Below are 22,602 nucleotides of genomic sequence, written 5' to 3'. Positions count from 1 at the left end.
CTCAGAGGATACCAGCCAAGCGGAGCATTTGGGAGGCTGGCTGTGGAGAGTGCAGGAGAAAAAGTGTGGGGACAGCTGCTGTCTGTGTGAAGATTCCGAGGCAGCATCAATGAGGAGAGGGTGTTTTTGAAACGTTTTCAAAACGTGTTACTGAATATCAGGAATGCAGGTGTCAATCCTTTATAAAGATGACAGGTTGAACACTCGCATCTATTTTCATTCCCTTCTGACACCCACTACAATTACAGTAAACGAGTCTTTAGAGGCATGACCCACAAAACCAGAGAGAACACAAGGAAACAGCAGCAATTCCTCAGTGACACACTCAGGAGGCAGGTGGACGAGAGGTAACTGACCCAGCAGATGCCAGAGGGCAGGACCCTGAGCCTGCAGCAGGGAACTCATTACCAACCAGTTCTACATCCCAGAAGTTTCTAGAGGCTCTGGACCTTGAAATGTCAGGTTGCTCTGGAAATAGATGTTAGCTAAAAAGAGACTGATGACAGTGTTGTGAAGCAGTTGGAGTTCTAGACCTCCCTTGCTTTTGATGCTGGGGGGTGATTGTCCCTCCCCAGCCCCCCACAGAGGGTTGTTCGGGAGAGTGTAACAGAGGCTCTCTGCTCTGGGGACGTCAGCCACGGCTGAGAACTGGAAATTAAATCAATATACATGTGCTGGAGTCTGAACCTCCACCAGTTCTCTTCCCTGACTGAGCACCAGAATCCTGGCAGCCAGAACTTACTTCTGTTCTCCAGCGTGTCCTCAAGAAATGGCCCCTTTATGCATGGTGTGGCCTGTGGGATCTTTGTTCCCTGACCAGGGATTGAACCCATGCCCCCCTGCAATGGAATGCAGAGTCTCAGCCACTGGATTGCCAGGGAAACTCCCCTATTAAGGGAATTTACATAAAGTAAAACTCACCTTTTTTTTTTTTAAGAGTACAGTTTGGAGACTTCTCTGGTGGTTTAGTGGATGAGATTCCAGGCTCGCAAAGCCAGGGGGCCTGGGTCTGATCCCTATGGGGAACTAAGGTCCTATAGGCTACAGCTAAGCCTGAGTGCCACAACTACTGAGACCGCATAGCTGAAATTTAAAAAAAAAAAAAAAGAAAAAAAAGACTATAGTTTGCTGAGTTTAGACATTGGAGACAACCATTCCAACCAAGATAGAGAACACTGCTGCTACCACCAGAAGTTCCCTTTGCAGTAAATGTTCTCATAACCCTAACTCCTGGTTGCCACTGATCTTTTTTTCAGTCCTAGAGTTTTCTTTTTCCCAGAAGGCCACGTACCCGAAATTAAATGGGATTAGTGTTTTGTGTTGGCTCCTTCCACTTTGCATCATGTGTCAGATTCAGCCATGACCCTCGTTTCGGCAGTTCATCACATGTTACTGACTACTGTTGCCTGGTACACAGTTTAGCCACCCAGCTAATGGCCCTTTGGGTTGTTTCTAGTTTTTGGTTCTTACAATTAGAGTGGTTGTGAACATTCAAAAAAAAAAAGGCCCCTTCAGGGAAGCTCCGAGTTAATAAACCACACTCAGGGACTCAAGCTCTGAAACACATTTTTAGCAGCAACCCTCCCAACTCTTAATTATGAGAAAACAGTTACTAAGCATTCAAGGAAGGCCCCTGATGTGAAAGAGGTGACCCAAAGCTAATGGGAAACAGCACCTTGGATTACAGGTTGGAGAAGACATTACATTCAGGAAAAATGAGGATACTTTTTTTTAAAGAAATAAACAGAGAATAAAAATGAGCTCTTGGGAATGAAAAGCATGATGGCAGAAGTGAACAACTAAACTGGAGGTGAAGATACAGTTGAGTAAAGTTCCCCAGAGAAAAAGCAAAGGGATGAAGATGAAACATATGAGAGAAGAGATGAAACATAAAGGACCAACCCAGGATATACAGCATAAGAATGTTGCAGAGAAAACAAGACAGAAGGGAGAAATTACCAAAGAAATAATTCATGGACATGTCCCTGAATGGAAGAACAGTTTCCGTACTGAATGGGTCCTCTGCATGCCCAGTACTGGGAGAAAAGGACCCACACTAACTCCCATTGCTGGAAATTTCAGAATACTGGTGTCAAAGAGAAGCCTCCAAGTTTTCAGAAAGAAAAAAAAAAAAAAAAAAACAGATCACAAAAAAGAGATTAGAAAACAGAGGGCTTTGGACTTCTCAGTAACAACAGTGAAAGTGAAAATGTAATAGACTGATGTTTTCTAAACTCTGAAGCAAAGTTGATATCGAACCTATAATTCTCCATCTGAACTCCCAATCAAGTGTAAAGAGAGAATAAAGACATTTTCAGATATGTAAGGTGTCATAACACTTACCCCCATGCACCCTTCATAAGGAAGCTACCAGAGTATGTGCTCCACCAAAACAAGGCAGTAGAGAGAGAAAGAGGAAAAGATAGGAAATGGAAGATTCAAGCGCGAGGTGAAAGAAGCCGGACGACTGTGGAAGGAGATTCCAGACCGACAACAAGTACCAGGCTCCAGAGGGCTGGCCAGCCCTTATTAGAGTGGATTGTAGGACTCCAAGAGAAATTTTGCCAAGAAAAGGGAATGTTCAGAAAAGATCTCCCTTCTGAATGCCTTTAGAGGAGATTGAGATGATTGGCAGGGGGTTGGTGTCATATTTACTAATAAATACATAGAAAACTAAGCAAAAGCAGTGATTAAATCTAGGAAAGACAACAAAAAATGTGCAAAAAGGGAAAACTAACCATAGTCTATCTCATGATTCAGCTCTGAGTAGCACATTCAGCCATGATAATGGAAACACTGTATAGTGACTGAACTGAAATCATTAGGTAACTGTACTAGAGGGGCAGAGGAACGGGGAGTTACATACAGGCAGGGTGGGTGTGGGAGTGACAAAGAGCCTCTTCTCTTGGGGGTGGGGGTGCGGGGATAGAAACCAAAGGCTGAGTTATCAAGAAGGGGCTGAAAATGGTTGCCTCCAGAGAAGGGAAACGGGGGAGGGCAGTCCCCATAGGGCCACTTGATTCTCAGCCTGCATAAAAAATTTATTTAAATACTATATAGTGGTGGTTTAGTTGCTAAGTTGTGTCCGACTCTTGCAGCCCCATGGACTGTAGCCTGCCAGGCTCCTCTGTCCATGGGATTCTCCAGGCAAGAACACTGGCATGGTTGCCATTTCCTTCTTCAATATATGTGTGTGTGTATGTATATATATAATTTTTAATTAAAAAACACAATCCCATCCTTGCCCCTCCCACTCTGGTGGTTTCTGGAGAGGCTGAATAACCATGAGGGCTTTTCATTGTCCATAGCCTTGGGAGTGAGTTCATTCCAAGCTATTCTAAGCTTCCCTGGTGGCTCAGACGGTAAAGAATCTGCCTGCAATGCAGGAGACCTGGGTTCAATCCCTGTGTGGGGAGGATCCCCTGGAGAAGGGAATGGCAACACGCTTCAGTACTCTTGCCTGGGAAATCCCATGAACAGAGGAGCCTGGTGGCAGTCCTGCTGCTGCTGCTGCTGCTGCTGCTAAGTTGCTTCAGTCGTGTCTGACTCTGTGCGACCCCATAGATGGCAGCCCACCAGGCTTCCCCGTCCCTGGGATTCTCCAGGCAAGAACACTGGAGTGGGTTGCCATTTCCTTCTCCAATGCACAAAAGTGAAAAGTGAAAGTGAAGTCGCTCAGTCGTGTCTGACTCTTAGCGACCCCATGGACTGTAGCCCACCAGGCTCCTCCGTCCATGGGATTTTCCACGCAAGAGTACTGGAGTGGGTTGCCATTGGGTCACAAAAAGTCAGACACAACTGAGAGACTAACACACACACATATTTCAAGCAAATGGGCTCAGCCTATAGCAGGCCTCTGAAGTCTCAGAAACACTGGGGCTGAAACCTCAGAAGCCACACCTGGAGCAACTCCTGACACCTCAGGCGTGTTCCCAAACCTCAAGGTGCTTTTTCAGATTTGATGCTGCAATAAAACGTAGTAGGGATCAGGCTGTGCCCAGATCACCTGCCTGTAGGAACCCCAGAAAAGGAGATGGAAAGAGGCCAGAGGTATGTGGTAGCCCTGTTCATTAGGGGAGCTTCTACCAGACTCTTGGTACTTCTACCAGAACCCAAGATGTTCCCCCAGGTCCTGCTGCTGGCTGTCCGAGTCCCGGAAACTAGAAACCCACGTGGGTCACACCATGCCAGTACTCATCAGTGTTTATAGAAAGGAAGATCGTTATTTACAAGAACAGAAACATTGAGCTAATTCATGTTTAAATATACCAAACAGAGCGGCAGACAAAAAAAAAAACCCCAGAAACTTCTGGATAAAAGGGGGCAGTGAGCCCCGGCTTAACAGGGCCTTCCTGTGTCCCTGCTGGACTCTGTTGCTCAGGCTGCTCCTGCCCTGCCCTCCACGATGGGCAGACCCTTCCCAATGTTAGCCAACCTCCTTTTTCCACGAGTGTATCCAAGTTAGGAAAACAGAACTTTCTTCCCAGATCACTCAAGACCCTGAGCCAAGTAATACCGGTATCCAGAGCTCCCTTGGGCCCTGTTCTCCAAGCTTTTCCAGAGAAGTGTTCTGCACAGGCTGAGTCACCCAGCTCCCATCCTTCAGACCACAGAGGACACGGGGGTACTTAGGTCCCTACCTCCCATCAAACCTCTCCTTGCTTCTTTTGGGAAACTCAGTTTTCTGCCTCAATCAAGATCAGAAAGGCGCAGAGAGAAACTTGAGTCCTGGATCTTAATCCCCCAAAGCTAGTCTGAGGACCAGGAATGATCAGCAACAATGTTCTTGACAACCAAGAACAGAGGGAGAGAAATAAAATGAAAAAGGGATGTGTATGGAAACAACAGTTGTTGCTTCTGGGATCCTTCTTACACTTTTGTTCTAAAATTAATATCTTTACAAAGTGAAATGATGATTGTGGATGACATGTTTTCTTAAGTCCTTACTTGACAAAATTGGAAAGTTAGCATCACTAGCTAGTCCTTCCACAAAATAATAACTTTGGGAGGGGGAGCAGATTTCACTGGACTATGAACATCCAGAGTTTGGGACATATTGTAATAGATGACTCAAAGAAGACTAAGACCAAGCTCCGGGTCAGAAACAGAACCGCAGAGGGTGAGAAGGGCACCAATGCATGCAGTCCAGTGGCCACTGACACCTAAGCATGTGCTGAAATGCCACCAGCTAAGGCTTGGCCCGCTCCCACTTGGTGCCCTTCTGTGACAGGGAGCTCACTTCCTCTATGTACAGCTCTGATGATTACAAAGTGCTTACTTTGTATTGTGGAGAAACCTTCGTCCTTGGACCCAGGCCTACACTTGGGAGCCCCTAGAAGCAGCCCTTTCACCTGCAGGAAAACAGCTGCCTTCTGTACCCTTTGCCTCCCAGTCTTCTTTGACTTCTATTTGCTCCCCCTCACCACCAGTCATTCCTCTTGTGAAGTGACTTGCTTGGGATCACTTGCCTGGCAAACGAGTTCAAAGCCAGCTCCTCTGCTCCTGGCCCTGTGCCCTGCGCCCTAGCTCTCTCCATGTGGCAAAGGTTCAGTGTCCTCAATTCAGGAGATGGTACTGGCTGTTCAGAAACAGTTGGAAAGGCAACAAAGAATCCAAAATGGGAGGGGGGAACCAATATACAAAAAAAGTCAATGTGATCCCAATAAACACGTATAGATCCACATTAAAAATGAAAGTATGGAAGGAAACAAGGTAAGATGGTCACAATGGTCATTCTTTAAGGTAGGCTACCTGATGATTTTTACCACACTTTTGCTTTTCTCTCTGTGCTTTCCAATTTTTCTGCAATGATTTGGTTTTTATGTGTAGGATAGGGTAAAATAATGACCATTTAGAAGGATGAAATAAGAAATGTCAAATTAAAGTAATCACATCCCAAGACACACCCCCTCCGCCCACTCAGCTCCCAGCCACTGTCCGGTGAACAAGCTCCTGGGGCTCTTGGGCCCTGGGCGGTTGTCCGTCCCCAGACCCTCACACACTGCAGCACTTTACAGCAGTCTCACGTTCTTGCTGCATCAGCGCCCAGCCCTTGACTGCCAGATGACAAGCCCGAGGTCAAGTAGACCCCAGACCACCCGGGGTCATGGCCAATGTGCTCCTGCCATCTGCCCCTCGTCCGTTTTCTCCAGCCTTGGAGCCCCAGCCCAGCCTCCAGGTGGAAGAAAGGAGAGGATGGGGAACAAAACGGAGGGTGCAGAGGACCATGGCTCATCCCTGCCAGGTCTGTTACACGCACAGGGTGTGCATATTGTTGTACAGAGAGGAGATTAAACTTAGAGGAGAGATGCGTTATCTGCGGAGTGTGATGGAGCTGGGCCTGGACCCAGCCCTCTGATCCAGTCCAGTGTTTGCTCTTCTGGGGCTCTGATCACAGCCCCTAGGCGTGACTGTGGTGTGCTGGGTCCATGCAGAGTGCTGAGGCCACGAGTCATACCAACACCCTCTGTGCCAGCCCTCCAGGGTGGGTCTTTGCCAGCTGCTCCCTAGGGCGCCTGGCAGTCCTAGGCACATGTCAGAGCCAAGCCCTGATTAGAAATGGAGGCCCGGCCCGGGGGTCAAAGTCCTGTCTAACTTCCAGGTTCTGCGGTGTCACGTGGCCCTGCGTGAGTTGTTGCCCTGTTGAGGACTCAGTTATCCAAAGGATAAAATCAGTGGAGAGCATTTGACAGTGATTAGACTGGCGATTTACAAGTCTTTTTTTTTCCCCCAAGCCTAGCATTTGGGTACTCTGGGACTGACCCGTGACACTGTCCCCCATCCTGGATGACAGGGCAGAAGCTCCCCATTCAGCCTGGCCTTTGGGTGCCCCTCACCCCAGCTCCCTGTTTGGATAGTCTAGGTCTTAGAGAGATGTTCCCCACCTCAAGTAGGAGTGTTTGGGGGTGTGGGGATGTGCAGAGCTGTGTCTGTGTGAGTCAGGGGTCCTAAGAGGACAGGCTCCCCACTATGTAGCCGGGACATTTTCCAGGGATGTCACCTTGTTGAGGATTCTGCTCTCAGCTCACCTAATCCCCTGCCCCCCTCTCTCCCCTACTTTTGGTTTCCTTGTCTTCTAGGCTCCAGCCTCTATTGCAAGCCCCAGGCTCTGTGTTCCTTCTGTTTCTACCCTAGAACAGGTCTGTCACTGTGGAGGGGCTGCCCCTTCCCCTCCCCTCCAACCCCTCTGTGGTCTCTTCCTCAGGATCCCTCCACCCCCCACTCCCATCCCTGCACCCACCTCCCGGGGCCCTCTTTAAAGAGGTGCCCACAGCGCTCAGAGCCAGTTTTGTTTCAGACAGAAATGAAGATGGACTTTCATTGTACAATGACACTTTCAAACCATTATTCTGCCGAGACCCAAATGAAAAATCAGCAAGTCTGACAGCGCTGTGATTTGTTCATATGACGCTGCCTCTTTGCACAAAGTTTAATTAAAATTTCAGGAGCCCTTTATTGTGCACCTCTGGGCTCTTCCAGGCGCCTTGGGGGAAGGGCAGGGTCTTTTTATAACAGAAGCCAGTGCTCAAGGACGGTCCCTAGGAGATTGGCAGTGGGGTGCACTGACGACTGGAGCAAAGCACAGCCTATGTGGGTACACGGGCCTCAGGAAGCACATGGGATCCCAGCCACCCCGCCACCCCGCCCATTTCACAGGTGAGCACACTGAGACCAGCACTTTCCGAGACTCAGCAGATCCCAGTGACACCGCCCCATCCCTTCCACCCCGCCCCCTGGACTCACCCTCAGGGCTGGCAGGGAGCTCACTTGGTCCACGGTGAGTGTGGCCTCCTTGTAGTACTTCCCGGGGGGACAGAGCTTCAGGAAGGAGTCGTGGATACTGAGAAGAGAGGCAGGGGTGGGCTGAAGGTGGGGACCAGCAGGCCCTCTGCCTCCTGCAGGCTCCCTTTGGAGGATTGATTGACACACATTTGGTAGTTATAAATCATCCTGCCCTTCCAGAAACATGCCTGGGGCTCCAGTGTGCCCAGCGCATGCGCTGTGGGGGATGCAAAGATAAGCCCATATGCTCTGTAGCCTGAACACAATCTGCAAGTGCACTGGAAAGGACTTCTGCCCTCCCTTCCTTCAGTCCCTCCTTTACGGATGGAGGAACCAGCAGGGCCTTGGGGAAGCCAGGATGCCACCCCAAGCCATCTGTCCAGCCCCACCCTCATCCCAGGAAAAAGAGGTCACTCCATGGGTGTGGCCAAGCAGCCAGCAACCCACACAGCCATCCAAGGCCAGTGAGCTGGATCCAGACGATGGGACTGAGCAACTGTCCTCATCGATCCAGTAATCAATGTCTGTCTGCGGGCCTCCTCCCTGCTCCAGGGGATTTAGCTTGTGAGGGACAGGCAGGCAGAGGGGGAAATGAATGGCCGTGTGGGTGCTGCAAGGCAGAGGGTAGGAGCGAACTCTGCCCCAGGCCAGGAGAGCAGGGCCCTCATGCTGGAGCCCTCCCTGCCCACACTCTGGAGCATGGACCATATCAACCTTGTAAGGGAGTGGGGAGGGAGCTGAAAAGTGGGGTGTAGAATGGGCGAAGGGAGATAGTCTCTAGGAAAAGATTGGGTGGGGACACTGAAGGACAGCAAGGAGAGAGGAAAGCCGTTGTACCCAGGGTGGGGGTCGGGGGTGTGTGTCCAGTGGCCTCCAGGGGAGGGGGCGCTGGCAGTGGTCTGCCCCTAGCCCCAAGGAGCATTTGATCACTGTCATTGTTAGAATTCCTAGTGTGGGGTAATAAGAAAGCAGACTGACTTGCAGTATGTTTTATTAATTTTAAAGAATTCTCTGAGGCTGGGCACTTGTATGGTTGACACGCAGGGTGTCCCCCACTCTGACCCCTCACTAGGAGTGCCTGCTGCACATTGCCGACTCCTGTGGACATTTCTGGTGGGACCTACAGAACCATCTTGCAAGGAAGGGACCATCATCTCTTCCTTACAGAGAAGGAAATTGAGACTCAAGGAGGTAAAATACTCACCTTGCCGAAGGTCACACAGGGGTGGGCGTGAAGCCAGAGCTGCAGATGCCAAAGTTCTTTCCCCAGGAGCCCAGAGAGGAAGGGCTCAGAAGGGCTGCGGGTCGGGGGCGGGGGGTGGGAAGAGAGGGAACCCCCACTGCCGTGGTCACCCGCTTCTTGTTTTTTAAGCTCTGTGTGCCTGGTGCATTCAACCATATTATCTCAATGAATCTTCCCAGCAACCCTGTGGGATAGATATAGGGGTGATGATGTCTATAGATGTGGAGACCAAGGCTCAAAGAGTTGAAGGGGTCTGCCCCAGGTCATTCAGCTTGGAAGGAGTCGAGGGGGGTCTGAACCCTAAGCCACACTCCTCAGGCTGTGCTGCCCACCTCTAAAGGGTCCCAGGTGAAAGACTCTCAGCACCTCCTCCCCACCCTGGAGAGACTTCCGGGGAGCAGGTACCGTGGGGAGGGCCCTGCCCAGACTTAGTGTCTTCCCAGGCCGCCGAGTGGGTGGGCTGCCCGCAGATGAATCGTGGCTGCTTCTCGGCTTGCCACAAAATGTTCTCCTCCAAATATGGATCAGCTGGCTCTAAGTGGAACTCGGAATTAATCACTAATGGACTCAAAAGTCAAAGCCATTTAAAAAGCTCACACATCTCGCATGCCAGAAAGCAAGCAGCCCAAGCTGCGTCTCCCTTCCACACCTAGCCAGACGAGGGGAGAGGCTGTCTGCGGGCGGGGAGGCTGAGACAGTGGGGGAGACCAGCTCCACTGCCCTGACTCTGCAGGACCTTGGGTCTGCCGGGTCCCCTCTGTGCAGTGAATCTCAGCTAGCTCCCTCCATCCTCCAGTTCAGGAATTCTGTACCCTTCTCTGGCATCCGGTCCATCCCTTGCCTCTGAGACACTCCAGTTTAGCCTTTTTTGACTGGATGGGTCCCACATCAGAAGCACACAGGGAGCTTGTGAAAGGATCAACTCTAGAGATTCTCATTCAAGGCTAGTGTCAGCCCAGGCACCTATAGGTTCTACATGCTTCTGTGTTTGAATTGTACAGGTAGGACTGAGAACACAGCTCCAGTGAAAGTCTCCAGTTACACCCCTTCCATCCCAGTCTGGGCTCCCCGACCTGGGCTTCACCCCCATCCCATGGAGTCAATTGTCCCTTTCACCATGGAGTGGCCTACAGGTATTTTATGAATGGCCTCATCTCTAGCCTGGAAAGGTAACTTTTGGTTCTATGATCTACTGGTTCCAAGCTGTGTGACTTTGGGCAAATAGCTTCATTTCTTTGAGCTGGTTTCCTCATTCACAAAAAGGAGATGAAAATACCATGAAAATGACAGCTACCACAGTCTCAGCACCGACCTCTGTGCCAGGCACTGCTTTAATTCCTGTGCAGATCTGATCATCTAACTGACCTAATAACAATTAGGTTGAATACATACTTTTTGTATGTGTGAAAACTGGGGCTCAGCGAGAGTAAGAAACTCACTCAAGGTCACACAGCAAGTAAGTGAAAAAGTTGAGCCTCAGACTCTGGCCTTTGACTCCTAGGAAGCAAGCCTCTGTCTGCTGACCTTCTGGCGCTCCAGGTGGACCAGGAGCTAACAGCCAGGACAGGGCATGGAGACTGGCAGGTTTGGGGACCTCAAGAGTGCTCAGAGGATCCAGGGGCCTCGTGGTCAGGTTAGCCTGAGCAGGAACTGGGGCAAAGCTTCAGGATCCCATTTACCAGACCTAAATCCAGCCCAAGATCATGTCAGGAGCCATCCCTGAGCAATGTAATGTACGCTGAAATAGCTCGAACTGAGTCAGGCTGACCCAGCCTCAGACATGGAGATCTAAAGGAAGCCACATGTGCCCTTCCTGAGTCAAGTCCCAGACTCAGGGTCCAGAGCCTCAGGTGAAGATAAGGGCCCCAGAGGGCCTGTGCACTGATTCCATAGAGACATCTGGAAGGTGGGGGCAATGTAACAGCAATTTAACCAAAGTCGGAGAGGGCTAACCTGGAAGCTGAGGACAGAGGGGACCCTGCTCTTTCAGAGACCAACGGGATGTGCAAGAAGACTCCCACAGATTAGACATTTAGGGTGGACAGACCCCTTCTTAGAGAGCTGAATCAGGGCAGCCCTGGATGGGGAAGAAGCTGTCACATGTGGTCTGCCCCTCTCATTAGGTGTCATCTGCGGATCCAGTGACCAGGCCTTTCTGTCTCATGCAAGTCACAGATAAGGAGGTGGGAAAGCGTTAGACAAGGGCAGAGCCACCCTGCTCCCCTGCTTATCAGTCTCTTGGATACTTTTTTTTCAACTGGCTAAATCTATCCAGATGTACTGTCATCCAAGCCACATTTCTTTGTCACGTTCATAGGAAAATCACAACACAGTGTCAAAGGTGATGTTGGAAACTTGTTCAGAAGTGATCAGGGCTTAGTCTGGCCCGATTTAGCCCTGGCAGCCCAGGGTGTCTGCTGTCTCCCCTGAGCATCACAGCCATCTGCCTCCTGAGCCACGGCCTGTGTTGCTTGGAACCCATATCCAAGCTGCCCCTTCCCTTTACAGACAAGGCATGGACACTAACCCTAATGTAATCCATGATCCTGTCCCTCCAAGGAGTTAACCTAGGATCAGCTTATATGTGTGTGTGTATCCTTCCTAAGATATTCTCTGTGTGTGTACATATGCATGCACGTACAGCCTTTTATTTTACTAAAAGTAGCACCCTATATGTACCAGACTAGTTTACCAAAGTAAGAGTGAAATAGGTTTTTAAAAGCCAACAGCACTATAATTAATATTATTAATACACAGTATTCTATACCACTTCTTTACCCCTGCTCTCTAGAAGCTGAATTTTTTTTTAGTGTTTTTCTATTTCTCTTGGTTTTTACTTAATATTTGCATAGTGTTTCTATGCAAATCTATAGAGATGGTGCTGATACTGCCACTTGGTATTTTTTCATTGCAGACTTTATGTTGTGACCTCTTACTGCTAAAAAAGAGAGAATTTATCTCTATCTATAACCTACTTACAGAGAAGGCACTGGCAACCCACTCCAGTACTCTTGCCTGGAAAATCCCATGGACGGAGGAGCCTGGTGGGCTGCAGTCCATGGGGTTGCTTAGAGTCGGACACGACTAAGTGACTTCACTTTCACTTTTGTGCATTGGAGAAGGAAATGGCAACCCACTCCAGTGTTCTTGCCTGGAGAATCCCAGGGACAGGTGAGCCTGGTGGGCTGCTGTCTATGGGTCACACAGAGTCGGACACGACTGAAGTGACTTAGCAGCAGCAGCAGCATAACCTATTTTAGGCTTCCTTGGTGGCTCAGGTGGTAAAGAATCTGCCTGCAAATTGGGAGACCTTGGTTCAATCCCTGGGTTGAGAAGATCCCCTTGAGGAGGGCATAGCAACCCACTCTAGTATTCTTGCCTGGAGAATCCTCATGGACAGAGGAACCTGGTAGGCTACAGTCCACAGAGTTGCAAAGAATCAGGCACGACTGAGAGACTCAGCACAGCACATATATACTAGTTCTTCCCCTAACATCCCAAAATAAAATGATTTTCCTGAATCAAAATTCAGTATTTATATTATTGTTATATGTATGTATTATTACGTATTATAAATGTATGATTCAAACATTGCTCACAGCTGAGTTCCCTAGTACAACGTGATTACATTTTCTTTCTTGCAAGACTGTTTGTTTTTCTTTTGCTTAGGTTTCAGTGTTTCTATCATTATTTCTTTCCCAAACTTTCTGCAGAACTGTGAAGTTCCTCTTCATATGTTTGTATACCTTATATCATCCATAGGTTCATTTTGTTTTCTTGGAGGTATCACTCCTGGAATTCCTGACTCCTTAATTCTAATCTGGATGCATTGCTTTTCATGCCTGCTGCATTGTCATCCTCGGGTTTCTCTTCACTTTCATTTTTGAAGTTCCATGTGTTGCGGCCCTCTGTTTTCTGGTTCTTACGTCTTCTTTTTTCCTTAGTTTGAAAGTAAAAGTTGCTCAGTTGTGTCCAACCCTTTGCTATGCCATGGACTATGATGCCATGGACTACACAGTCCATGGAATTCTCCAGGCCAGAATACTGCAGTGGGTAGCCGTTCCCTTCTCCAGGGGATCTTCCCAACCCAAGGATTGAATGCAGGTATCCAGCACTGCAGGCAGATTCTTTACCATCTGAACCACCAGGGAAGACCAAGAATACTGGAATAGGTAGCCTATCCCTTCTCCAGAGGATTTTCCCTACCCAGGAATCAAACCAGGGTCTCCTGCGTTGCAGGCAGATTGTTTACCAGCTGAGCTACCAGGGAATTCTTTTTCTTAGTTTACTCACTAATGTTAATGAAGAACTTAGCTTACTTGATAATTTTAATAGACACTGCAGAAGCTGCCTGCATGAGGTAATTGTTTTTAGAAGTCACATGTCAAAAAGTATTGTTTCACCTTCACTCTTGATTAATAGTTTAGCTATGACTTAATCCTACATTGGAATTTTTTCTTGATTTTGAAGCTGTTCAGCCACCATCTTCCAGCACAAGTCTAAAATTCTACTTCCCGATCCTCTGTATGTATTCTGTTTTCTTCCTCTGTGAACATTCTTAAGATCTTCTCAATACCTCTGGTGTCCTGAAATAAATTAATGTAGGCTTAAATTTTTTTTTTTTTCCTTCAAATACGTAGTGTCTCTCAGCTTTCAATTCATGTGCAATTGCCAAGTCTGTAACGAGCTGACTGGCAGCTCATCCGTGCTCATCTCTGTTCCTGGTGGTCCTGAGTCAGAAGCCTGCATGGCTAGCTCTCTCCACATGGCGAGCTCCTGTCCTCTGCTGGGCTGGGGAAGGGGTGCTGAGTGGATTGCAGGGCAAGAGGAGAATCATGTAAAGCCATCTTTTTGTTTTCACCCGAGCCTTCATCCTGGCATTCAGAAAGGAGCCTTTCTGGGTCCTTGACTCCATCACCCCAATCCCTGTTTTCCAGCAATCTGCTTTCAACTTTCAGCTCTAAGTCCGTATTGTGGATCTCTTTGTTTTCCACTTTGAAAATTGTTTCTCTCTCTCATCTGCTTTCATCTCTTGAGTTCTCCCTTATGGGTTTCTTTCTCTTTTTCTAATCCTAGCTGTCCTTTTAGTAGGGAAAATAAATAAAAGAAAATGCTCAGTTCTCCACATTCACTGGAAACTATGGCACATTGCTTTTTTAACTTTACAATATGCCTTGAAGACACTAATCCACACCCAACATAAAACTTCTCCTTCTCTCCAAGGACAGTGCCACGGATGGATGGGTCCATCCACGTTTATTTCATCCATGCCCTCTTGATTCAAGTGCAATGGCTAGGTCAAAGTGCCTTTCCCGTCCTGAAGCAGGCTTTCAGTCCTTCCCCTGTTCTCTTCCGTTCTTCACAGCTCCTGACAGCTGTTCTACACCCTCAGCTGCTCCCCAGAGTGTGGTCTTCCTAATCTGGAGACTCACCTTGGTTTGAAGCAGCAAAAAGCTCTCCCTGGTATCACCCCACACATCTTAGCATTTTTGTCCCCACTTCATGCTAGTCCTGCTCTGCCTCAGTTGAAAGTCTCCATGATGGTGAAACACAAAGACAGTAGACACCCAGCCACTGCACCTCCTCTCTGCCTTCCTGGAGCACTGCCATCCCCATCCCTCCTCCAGCACTGACCCATCCTGTTCTTCTAGAGCCCAAAGGGTTGGAGTCTCATGGGCAGAGGCTACCCAAGGGCCAGGCACCAGGCCCTCATGCTTAGGCATGACACAGACAAAAGACAGGGTTGGCAGGAGGTGGCTTTGAGAGAAGTTGGTGAGAGAAGTTGGACTGAAGTGGAGCCTTTGCTGGCCTCACTCCCTGGGACCTGCCTCCCCAGTACAAACAGATGAGGTGAGGCCCCTCCATGAGGGGCTCACTTTCAATAGGAGTGGAGAGAAGTTTGAAACAGGAGGTAGGCAGGGGCTGTCTCATGGCCTGTGTGGGCAGTTCAGAAAAGAGGAGTCCCTACAGACAGCTCCCTACTAGAACATCTTTCTCAAAGACCAATAGAGAACACACGAGATGGAAGGGCTTCCCTCCCATCCTCCTCTCTTTTGACTGATTTCCCCACCTCAACTCCCACCACCGCATTGGTGGTGGGAATGGGGCACATGTGAGGGGCCCTAGGGATCCAGAAAAGGCCATCTGAGAATGTTTGAACTTTCTAGATGGAAAGAGGAGCAGGCATGGTCATGCTGAAGTGGAGAGAGAATAAATTAGTGCAGAACAATCCTGTCCTTCCTGTTGACATTTTAGACATGTCCACCATTTGCCCACCATTTCTACAGCTAGAAATCTCTCCTATGGATTTACTCTCACTTGTTGAATAAGGTTTGTTTTTGTTCAGTTGCCAAGTCATGTCCAACTCTATGCAACCCTAAGGACTGCAGCACACCAGGCTTCCCAGTCCTCTACTATCTCCTGGAGTTTGCTCAAGTTCATGTCCATCGAGTTGGTGATGCTATCTAACCATCTTATCCTCTGTCGCCCTCTTCTCCTTTTGCCTTCTATCTTTCCCAGCATCAGGGCCTTTTCCAATGAGTTGGCTCTTTGCCTCAGGTGGCCAAAATATTGGCGTTTCTGCATCAGTCTTTCCAATGAATATTCAGGGTTGATTTCCTTTAGGATTGACTGGTTTGATCTCCTTGCAGTCCAAGGGACATTCAAGAGTCTTCTGCAGCACCACAATTCAAAAGCTTATCAATTAAATAAGCTATTTTTACATAAATGTTTACTATAACGTTATTGATAGAACTAAAAGTCATAAAGAACTTAAGTGTATGTTATGGGGGGAGGTTGTAAAATGAATGATATTTCCTCTATAGGAAAGAATGTCCCATAGTCATAGAATGAGACATATCTCTATGTGCTTTATGTAAAGATAGACAACATGAAAACTTAAAAAGAAAAAAGGTCCAGAACAGTATAATGCTACACTATAAATTGGTAAATGCTGCAGTGTGAATGAGATAAAATTTTTGAAGGATATTTATTTAGATCTATCTATGAAAATTTTTATGGAAGCCTTGATGAGAAACCAACTGTGAACAGGGTTATCATCAGGGAGAAGGCCTGGGAAGGAGAGGGACACTTACTTTTCTTTTAGGATATTTATGCTATTTGAATTTTCTGGCCATGCTCACATATTACTTTTCAATTTTTATTTCATTTTTATGCAAGTGTTCCTTTTTTAGAAAATATCAATGAGATGTAAAAGTAGTAGGATGTAGAGTTTTGTTATATTTTTCTTTATTTCTAAAATGAGCAAACACTCGTTTTAAAAGGAAAGCGATGTAATCTGGTGACTGTCCCTGGTCTCCATCACTTACTGTGCCCTGGACATCCATCAGCCCCCCACCCCCGTGCCGGGAGAGTCTCATGCTTGGGGCAGAATCATTGCCCTGCCTGGGACCCTGAGTGGGAAGTGCAGCTTCCAGGCTGGGTGTTGTCTGGGGAGGGTGAGTCCAGCAGAGACAAAGAGGCGAGAGGGTTCTGTGGGTCTCAGGGCAGTCTCCTCACTCCAACCTCCCTTCACCCCACCAACAATGCCCTAGAGACCCCCTTTCCTCCTCTAACGAGTTTCTGATGAGCACCTGGCCCAGGCTGAGTGCTCTCACATCTCTCATGCTGTCTACCCTCTCTGCGGTCCCATGAGGGATCCTCGTGTTGGCTGTCTTGGCCCGGAGCCTTCCTCTCTGGCCATCACCAGCTTAAGAACAGGGGGTGGACTGCGCACTGTTACACCCACCATGCTGGGAGGCAGTGAAGCGAAGCTTGGGAGGGAAGGGAGGACTAAGAGAGATTCAGTGGGGCATCAGCTTTACCCAGATAGAGGACCACCTCGCTGTATGTACTGCAGACCTGTTTCCTAAGTCCTCTCCTCCTTGTCCTCATCATCCCAGGAAGGCCCTGTCCACCTCTGCGGTTCTATGAAGAAACCTCGCCATGGATCCCATAGCAACCTACAATCTGACATTTCAATGTAGTAGGGCCCTGGGAATCGTGACCTTGGACCCTCCAGGACTGGGGTCTGTCTCTGCCTGTCTGCTGACAGCCTCGTCTCCAGGACTTTGTAGCTCTGGGCAGGGACCACATTCAGGGACCAGAGTGAGGCTGTACCAGGGTAAGATTTCAGTTCCAAGGGGAGGGAAAGGGGACCCCCTCTACTCACCACAGGATTTCATTCCTGGTCAAGAAGGTCAAGGCCTGAAACAAACCACAGACAGGTGACTTGCCCACTCCATCCAGCCCTGCCCTGGCCCTCTGGGGAGTGGGAAACTTCAGGGGTTGGGAGGAAAAGCTGATGCTCTCATTGAACAACCAGGGAATGGAGGCTCCCAGCCCTCAGCAGCAGACGCCCGAGGTGGTGGCAGAGGAGGAAACAGTGCCCCGTCTCTGATGGCCTTGGGAGGGAGCACAGTGGTACAGGCCTACAGAAAGGATCGGAGACAAGGCGAAAGCCCTGGGATCTGGAGCAGGAAACAAATGGGGAGGGGCCCTCTGAGAGCCAGTCTGGGTCACATGGATGTAGGTTTAGCGAAGGCAGGGACCACAGTGAGAGTTTTCCCACCCCTCCCACCTGCCTCAGGAAGCTCCCACCACTGCCCAGAATCTCCTGCCTGATCTACCCACCTGGTATTCTTCCAAATCCTCCCAGTGCATCTGGTACCTCAGACATTGCCCCATGCCAACCCCACCCTTCTCTCTGCCAGCAGCAGAACCTCAGCCCCAAGAGCTCACCAGTTGTGCACCAAGTAATCGGTTGCCATGGTAACCTGCATTCCACCTTCTGCCCATTCTACCTGAGTCCCTGAGTGGGCAAAGAAATAGATTCTTTTGGTTCCAGAGGCTAATGGACATCATCCCCAAAACAGCAAACAGAAAGGCAGCCCAGTAGCAGGTTCAAGAGTCATGAGCCAACCTTCTAGATCTGCCAAAGGCTGACAAGACATGTGTCCCTGGACAAGCCACTCAGCCTCTCTGTGTCTCAGTTTCTTCATCTGTAAACTGAGGATGATGGTCATGGGATTGTGATGAGGATTATTTGAGTCAATACAGATAACAACGCCTTGTACATAATAAGCTTTCAATAAGTGTTAGCTGTTAGAACCACGGCCCAAGGACTATGCCAGGTGCAGGAACACAGAGATGAGTAAGCATAGACTCTGACATCAAGAAGTGGCCCACAGAGCACAGTAAAGGGCATTCCACCCCATCCATCCTCTCCCTGCAGAAGCCAAGGGCACAATCAAATCAGGATGATACAAAGAGGGTCTATTAAAGGGACTCTCCAAAGATAAGATCAGGGTGTATGGAAACCACTCAGGATAGCACAGAATCCAGGCTAGTAACCACAGAGCCGCTACCAGTCCTGGCCCAACACACACAGAATCAGTACCCCTGTACCATCCCTTCCACTTCTTCCAATCTCCCATGGGGATGGACAGGAGAGTGGAAAGTGAATCTAGAAAGATGAAGTCTAGCACAGACCTCAGTATTGCTATCCAGGAGTATCTTTCCGAAGCCATCTCCTCCTGGTCTCAGTGCCAGTGTTAGCTTCCTGGTCTTTGTACCCACCTCATTCCACACACTTTCCCAGGTAAACAGCACAGAAACTTTCTCATAGAGCTAGTTTATATCCCTGGAAATGTGGCTGCTTATTCTTCGCCATCTGCCCTCCATGGAGATGGAGACTGGCAGAAGAAACCCAGGAGCCTTCAATCCTTATTTACTAAACAGACACAAGTAAAGTACCTACAGGATGCCAGGCGCTCAGCTTGACCCTGGAAGAGACGGGTGAATGTGGTCTCAGCCTTCAAGAAATTAATATTTGCCACATACACAGACACACACACACACCATGGGAGATTGGGTAGATGTGATCAGAGAGGTAATATGAATTACGAGTATTTAGAAGAGGAGAACCCTAGGCAGGAAATCTTCATGTAGGTGGTGGCATTTAGGTGGTTGTTACAATGTCATAGTTAAGAATGTGGGCAGGTTGCATCACTTCTTGCTGCATCCCCTTGGGCAAGTCATAAAACTACTCTGAGCCTCAGTTCCCTCATCTGTAAAATGGGAATAATAAATCTCTACTTTACAGTATTATTGCAAGGCTAAAATTAAATGATAGATATACAAACCTCTAATTTAGAAAGGTGCCTGGCACAATAAATTCTTATTAAAGGGGAAACAATATTATTACTTTTTAAAGTTGGGCCTGAAAGAAAGGGTAGGATGTGAGCAGACACAGTCAGTAATTACATCTCACCTTCTGGTAAACCGTCTGAGCTTCTGTTCTCATTTATTGAGCAGCTTCTTTCACTAGTCTGTGTCCATAGTGACTGTCCCTTGTCCTCACAGAGGCCCTGGGGAAGATGGAAGTTGGTGAGGTTCTGTGATGCTGTAGGGTCATTTGGCTGGCCAGGGGCCAAAGGAGGATCTGAAGCCTGGATTGAGGTTGCAGGCCTAGGGGTCTCTCCAGTGCTGCCTGGGAGCCAGGAGAGCTGCCGGGCTGCACCCCAGAAGGCTGCTTCCTTCTCAAGTCTCTCTCAGCCCTCCTGTCCTAGGAGGTGCAAGTGGCGGCAGGCACTGGCACGTGCCCTTAACACCTGGTTGGCACACACTACAAGGAGAGCAAAAACACACTGGAGGGAATTCCCTGGTGGTCCAGTGGTTAGGACTCTGCACTTTCACTGCAGGGGGTACAGGTTCCATCCCTGATCGGGGAACTAAGATCCCACAAGCTGCATGGTGTGGCTTACTTACTTAACTCTTTGTTGAGCCAGGCAATGAAACAGAATGATTAAGCCAGGCAGACAAGGCCCTACCTTGATGGAACCAGAGGCCCATAGGGAAACTAACAACCCCTTTGATTGTGATAGGGCTATGAGAGAAATAAAGCAAGAATGAAGAGTGGGCAGGAGAGGCTTCCTGAGGAGCGGCCATCTGAGCGGAGACCTGAGCCACAAGGAGAGGGAACCAGACTAAGTCTGTGGAGTTTTCCATACCCAGAAAGCAACGACATCCAGCTAGAATTTAATGACACTGTTTGGCTTTCCTTATGTTTATTTATACTGTTTCCTCCACTTTGAAAAAGATTCAAGCTTCACTAGTGACTCAGACAGTAAAGAATCTGCCTGCAATGCAGGAGACCTGGGTTCAATCCCTGGGTTGGGAAGATCCCTTGGAGAAGGGAATGGCAATCCTCCAGTATTCTTGCCTGGCGAATCCCATGGACAGAGGAGCCTGGTGGGCTACAGTCCATTGGGTCCCAGAGAGTCGGACACGACTGAGCAACTAACACTTTCACTTGCCATATATAACTGTGATATGTTCCCTTCACAAATATTACCTGGTGAAAAGAAATAGGAGACAATCTAAAGAAAAATATTAAGTAAATAATTAGACAGGTGGTGAAGAAATATGCCAGAAATCACAAAAATGTCTCTGCCTCACTTCACACACAGGTAACCAAGGTTTGCAAACTCTGCTACCTTCCTCTCTCCTTTAGTTTTCATGCCCTCACATGACCCTTTTCGCAACTCCTGCCCACTCCACCCCTCCCTACACACAGGCTCTCAACCTAGAAAGGGCTTTCACTGGTTCCTACAATTAACAATAGTAACCACAAGAATGTCACCTCACATTTGCATTGCATCGCTTTGTAATTCCAAAATGCTTTTCTACATGCCATCTCGTCTGCTCTAGAGATAAAAGCCCATGCTCCTTAAAAAAGAAAGAAAAATCCCCATGCAATTCTGCCCCAGTACACTAACCAACCAGCATCCTTACCTTCCTCCAGCTAGTTAAATCTCTCAAACTGCTCTTTGGCAGGGATTCTGAAAAGGGTGCAAATGAACAGATGATGCTGTGAAAATGTTGAACTCAATATGCCAGCAAATTTGGAAAACTCAGCAGTGGACCCAGGACTGGAAAAGGTCAGTTTTCATTCCAATCCCAAAGAAAGGCAATGCCAAAGAATGCTCAAACTATCCCACAATTGCACTCATCTCACACACTAGTAAAGTAATGCTCAAAATTCTCCAAGCCAGGCTTCAACAGTATGTGAACCATGAACTTCCAGATGTTCAAACTGGATTTAGAAAAGGCAGAGGAACCAGAGATCAAATTGCCAATATCCATTGGATCATCGAAAAAGCAAGAGAGTTCCAGAAAAACATCTACTTCTTCTTTATTGACTATGCCAAAGCCTTTGTGTGGACCACAGCAAACTCTGGAAAATTCTGAAAGAGATGGGAATACCAGACCACCTGATCTGCCTCTTGAGAAATTTGTATGCAGGTCAGGAAACAACAGTTAGAACTGGACATGGAACAACAGACTGGTTCCAAATTGGGAAAGGAGTATGTCAAGGCTGTATATTGTCACCCTGCTTATTTAACTTATATGCAGAGTACCTCATGAGAAACTCTGGGCTGGATGAAGCACAAGCTGGAATCAAGATTGCCAGGAGAAATATCAATAACCTCAGATATGCAGATGACACCACCCTTATGGCAGAAAGGGAAGAAGAACCAAAGAGCCTCTTGATGAAAGTGAAAGAGGAGAGTGAAAAAGTTGTCTTAAAGCTCAACATTCAGAAAACTAAGATCATGGCATCTAGTCCCATCACTTCATGGCAAATAGATGGGGAAACAGTGGCTGAATTTATTTTTGGGGGCTCCAAAATCACTGCAGATGGTGACTGCAGCCATGAAATTAAAAGACACTTGCTCCTTGGAAGGAAAGTCATGACCAACTTAGATGGCATATTAAAAAGCAGACACATTACTTTGCCAACAAAGGTCCTTCTAGTCAAGGGTATGGTTTTTCCAGTGGTCATGTATGGATGTGAGAGTTGGACTGTGAAGAAAGCTGAGCGCCGAAGAATTGATGCTTTTGGACTGTGGTGCTGGAGAAGACTCTTGAGAGTCCTTTGGACAGCAAGGAGATCCAACCAGTCCATCCTAAAGGAAATCAGACCTGAATATTCATTGGAAGGACTAATGCTGAAGCTGAAACTCCAATAGTCTGGTCACCTGATGCAAAGAACTGACTCATTGGAAAAGATGCTGATGCTGGGAAAGATTGAAGGCAGGAGGAGAAGGGGACGACAGAGGATGAGATGGTTGGATAGCATCACCGACTCACTGGATATGAGTTTGAGTCAACTCCGGGAGTTGGTGATGGACAGGGAAGGCTGGCATGCTGCAGTCCATTGGGTCACAAAGAGTCAGACATGACTGAGCGATTGAACTGAACAGAAAGCAGGCCCAGTCCTGCCCGGACAATTCTGCATGCTTCCCCTCCAGGGTCCCTCCCTGCAGGAATCCTCTGCGTGAGATAAAAAGAATTCTTCGCAAGGTTTCTGTCACCTGCCAATGAACTCCACCAACTGTTAAATTGGTCACCCCTACTCCAACCTTGATTTAGATGTCTCTTCAAATTCAAAAAGGACTGAGAAGGGACTTGTATCCAGAATACAGAAAGAAAGCTAACAGCTCAATGATAAAATACAAAAGCCCAACTAAAAAAATGCACAAAGGATTTGCATAGATGTTTCTCCAAAGAAGAAA

General features: G+C 48.1%; 1 protein-coding gene and 1 non-coding gene across 3 annotated transcripts in view; one reads left to right on the top strand and one right to left on the bottom strand.

Annotated features, from left to right (window-relative positions):
* Nucleotides 1–22,602, bottom strand: part of CIB4 (calcium and integrin binding family member 4) — a 103,789-nt gene that overhangs the window by 33,651 nt on the left and 47,536 nt on the right. Inside the window, exons 2-4 of one of the 2 annotated variants that reach the window (XM_070798992.1) lie at nt 19,296–19,392; nt 17,196–17,230; nt 7,744–7,840 (exon numbers count right to left, since the gene is read on the bottom strand). In XM_070798992.1, the coding sequence (XP_070655093.1) occupies nt 7,744–7,840; nt 17,196–17,230; nt 19,296–19,328 (165 nt within the window). In that variant the 5' untranslated portion in view covers nt 19,329–19,392. Of the gene's footprint in view, nt 1–7,743; nt 7,841–17,195; nt 17,231–17,656; nt 17,977–19,295; nt 19,393–22,602 lie in introns of those variants that run through there. The other variant, XM_019970577.2, reaches the window with a different exon arrangement.
* Nucleotides 19,683–19,755, top strand: TRNAE-UUC (transfer RNA glutamic acid (anticodon UUC)). Its single transcript has one exon. It is a non-coding gene; the product is annotated as a tRNA-Glu (tRNA).

Source organism: Bos indicus, chromosome 11, assembly GCF_029378745.1.
Source record: "Bos indicus isolate NIAB-ARS_2022 breed Sahiwal x Tharparkar chromosome 11, NIAB-ARS_B.indTharparkar_mat_pri_1.0, whole genome shotgun sequence".
Taxonomy (NCBI): domain Eukaryota; kingdom Metazoa; phylum Chordata; class Mammalia; order Artiodactyla; family Bovidae; genus Bos; species Bos indicus.
The sequence above is the reverse complement of the archived record's forward strand: the minus strand, read 5'-3'. Positions and strand labels throughout refer to the sequence as shown.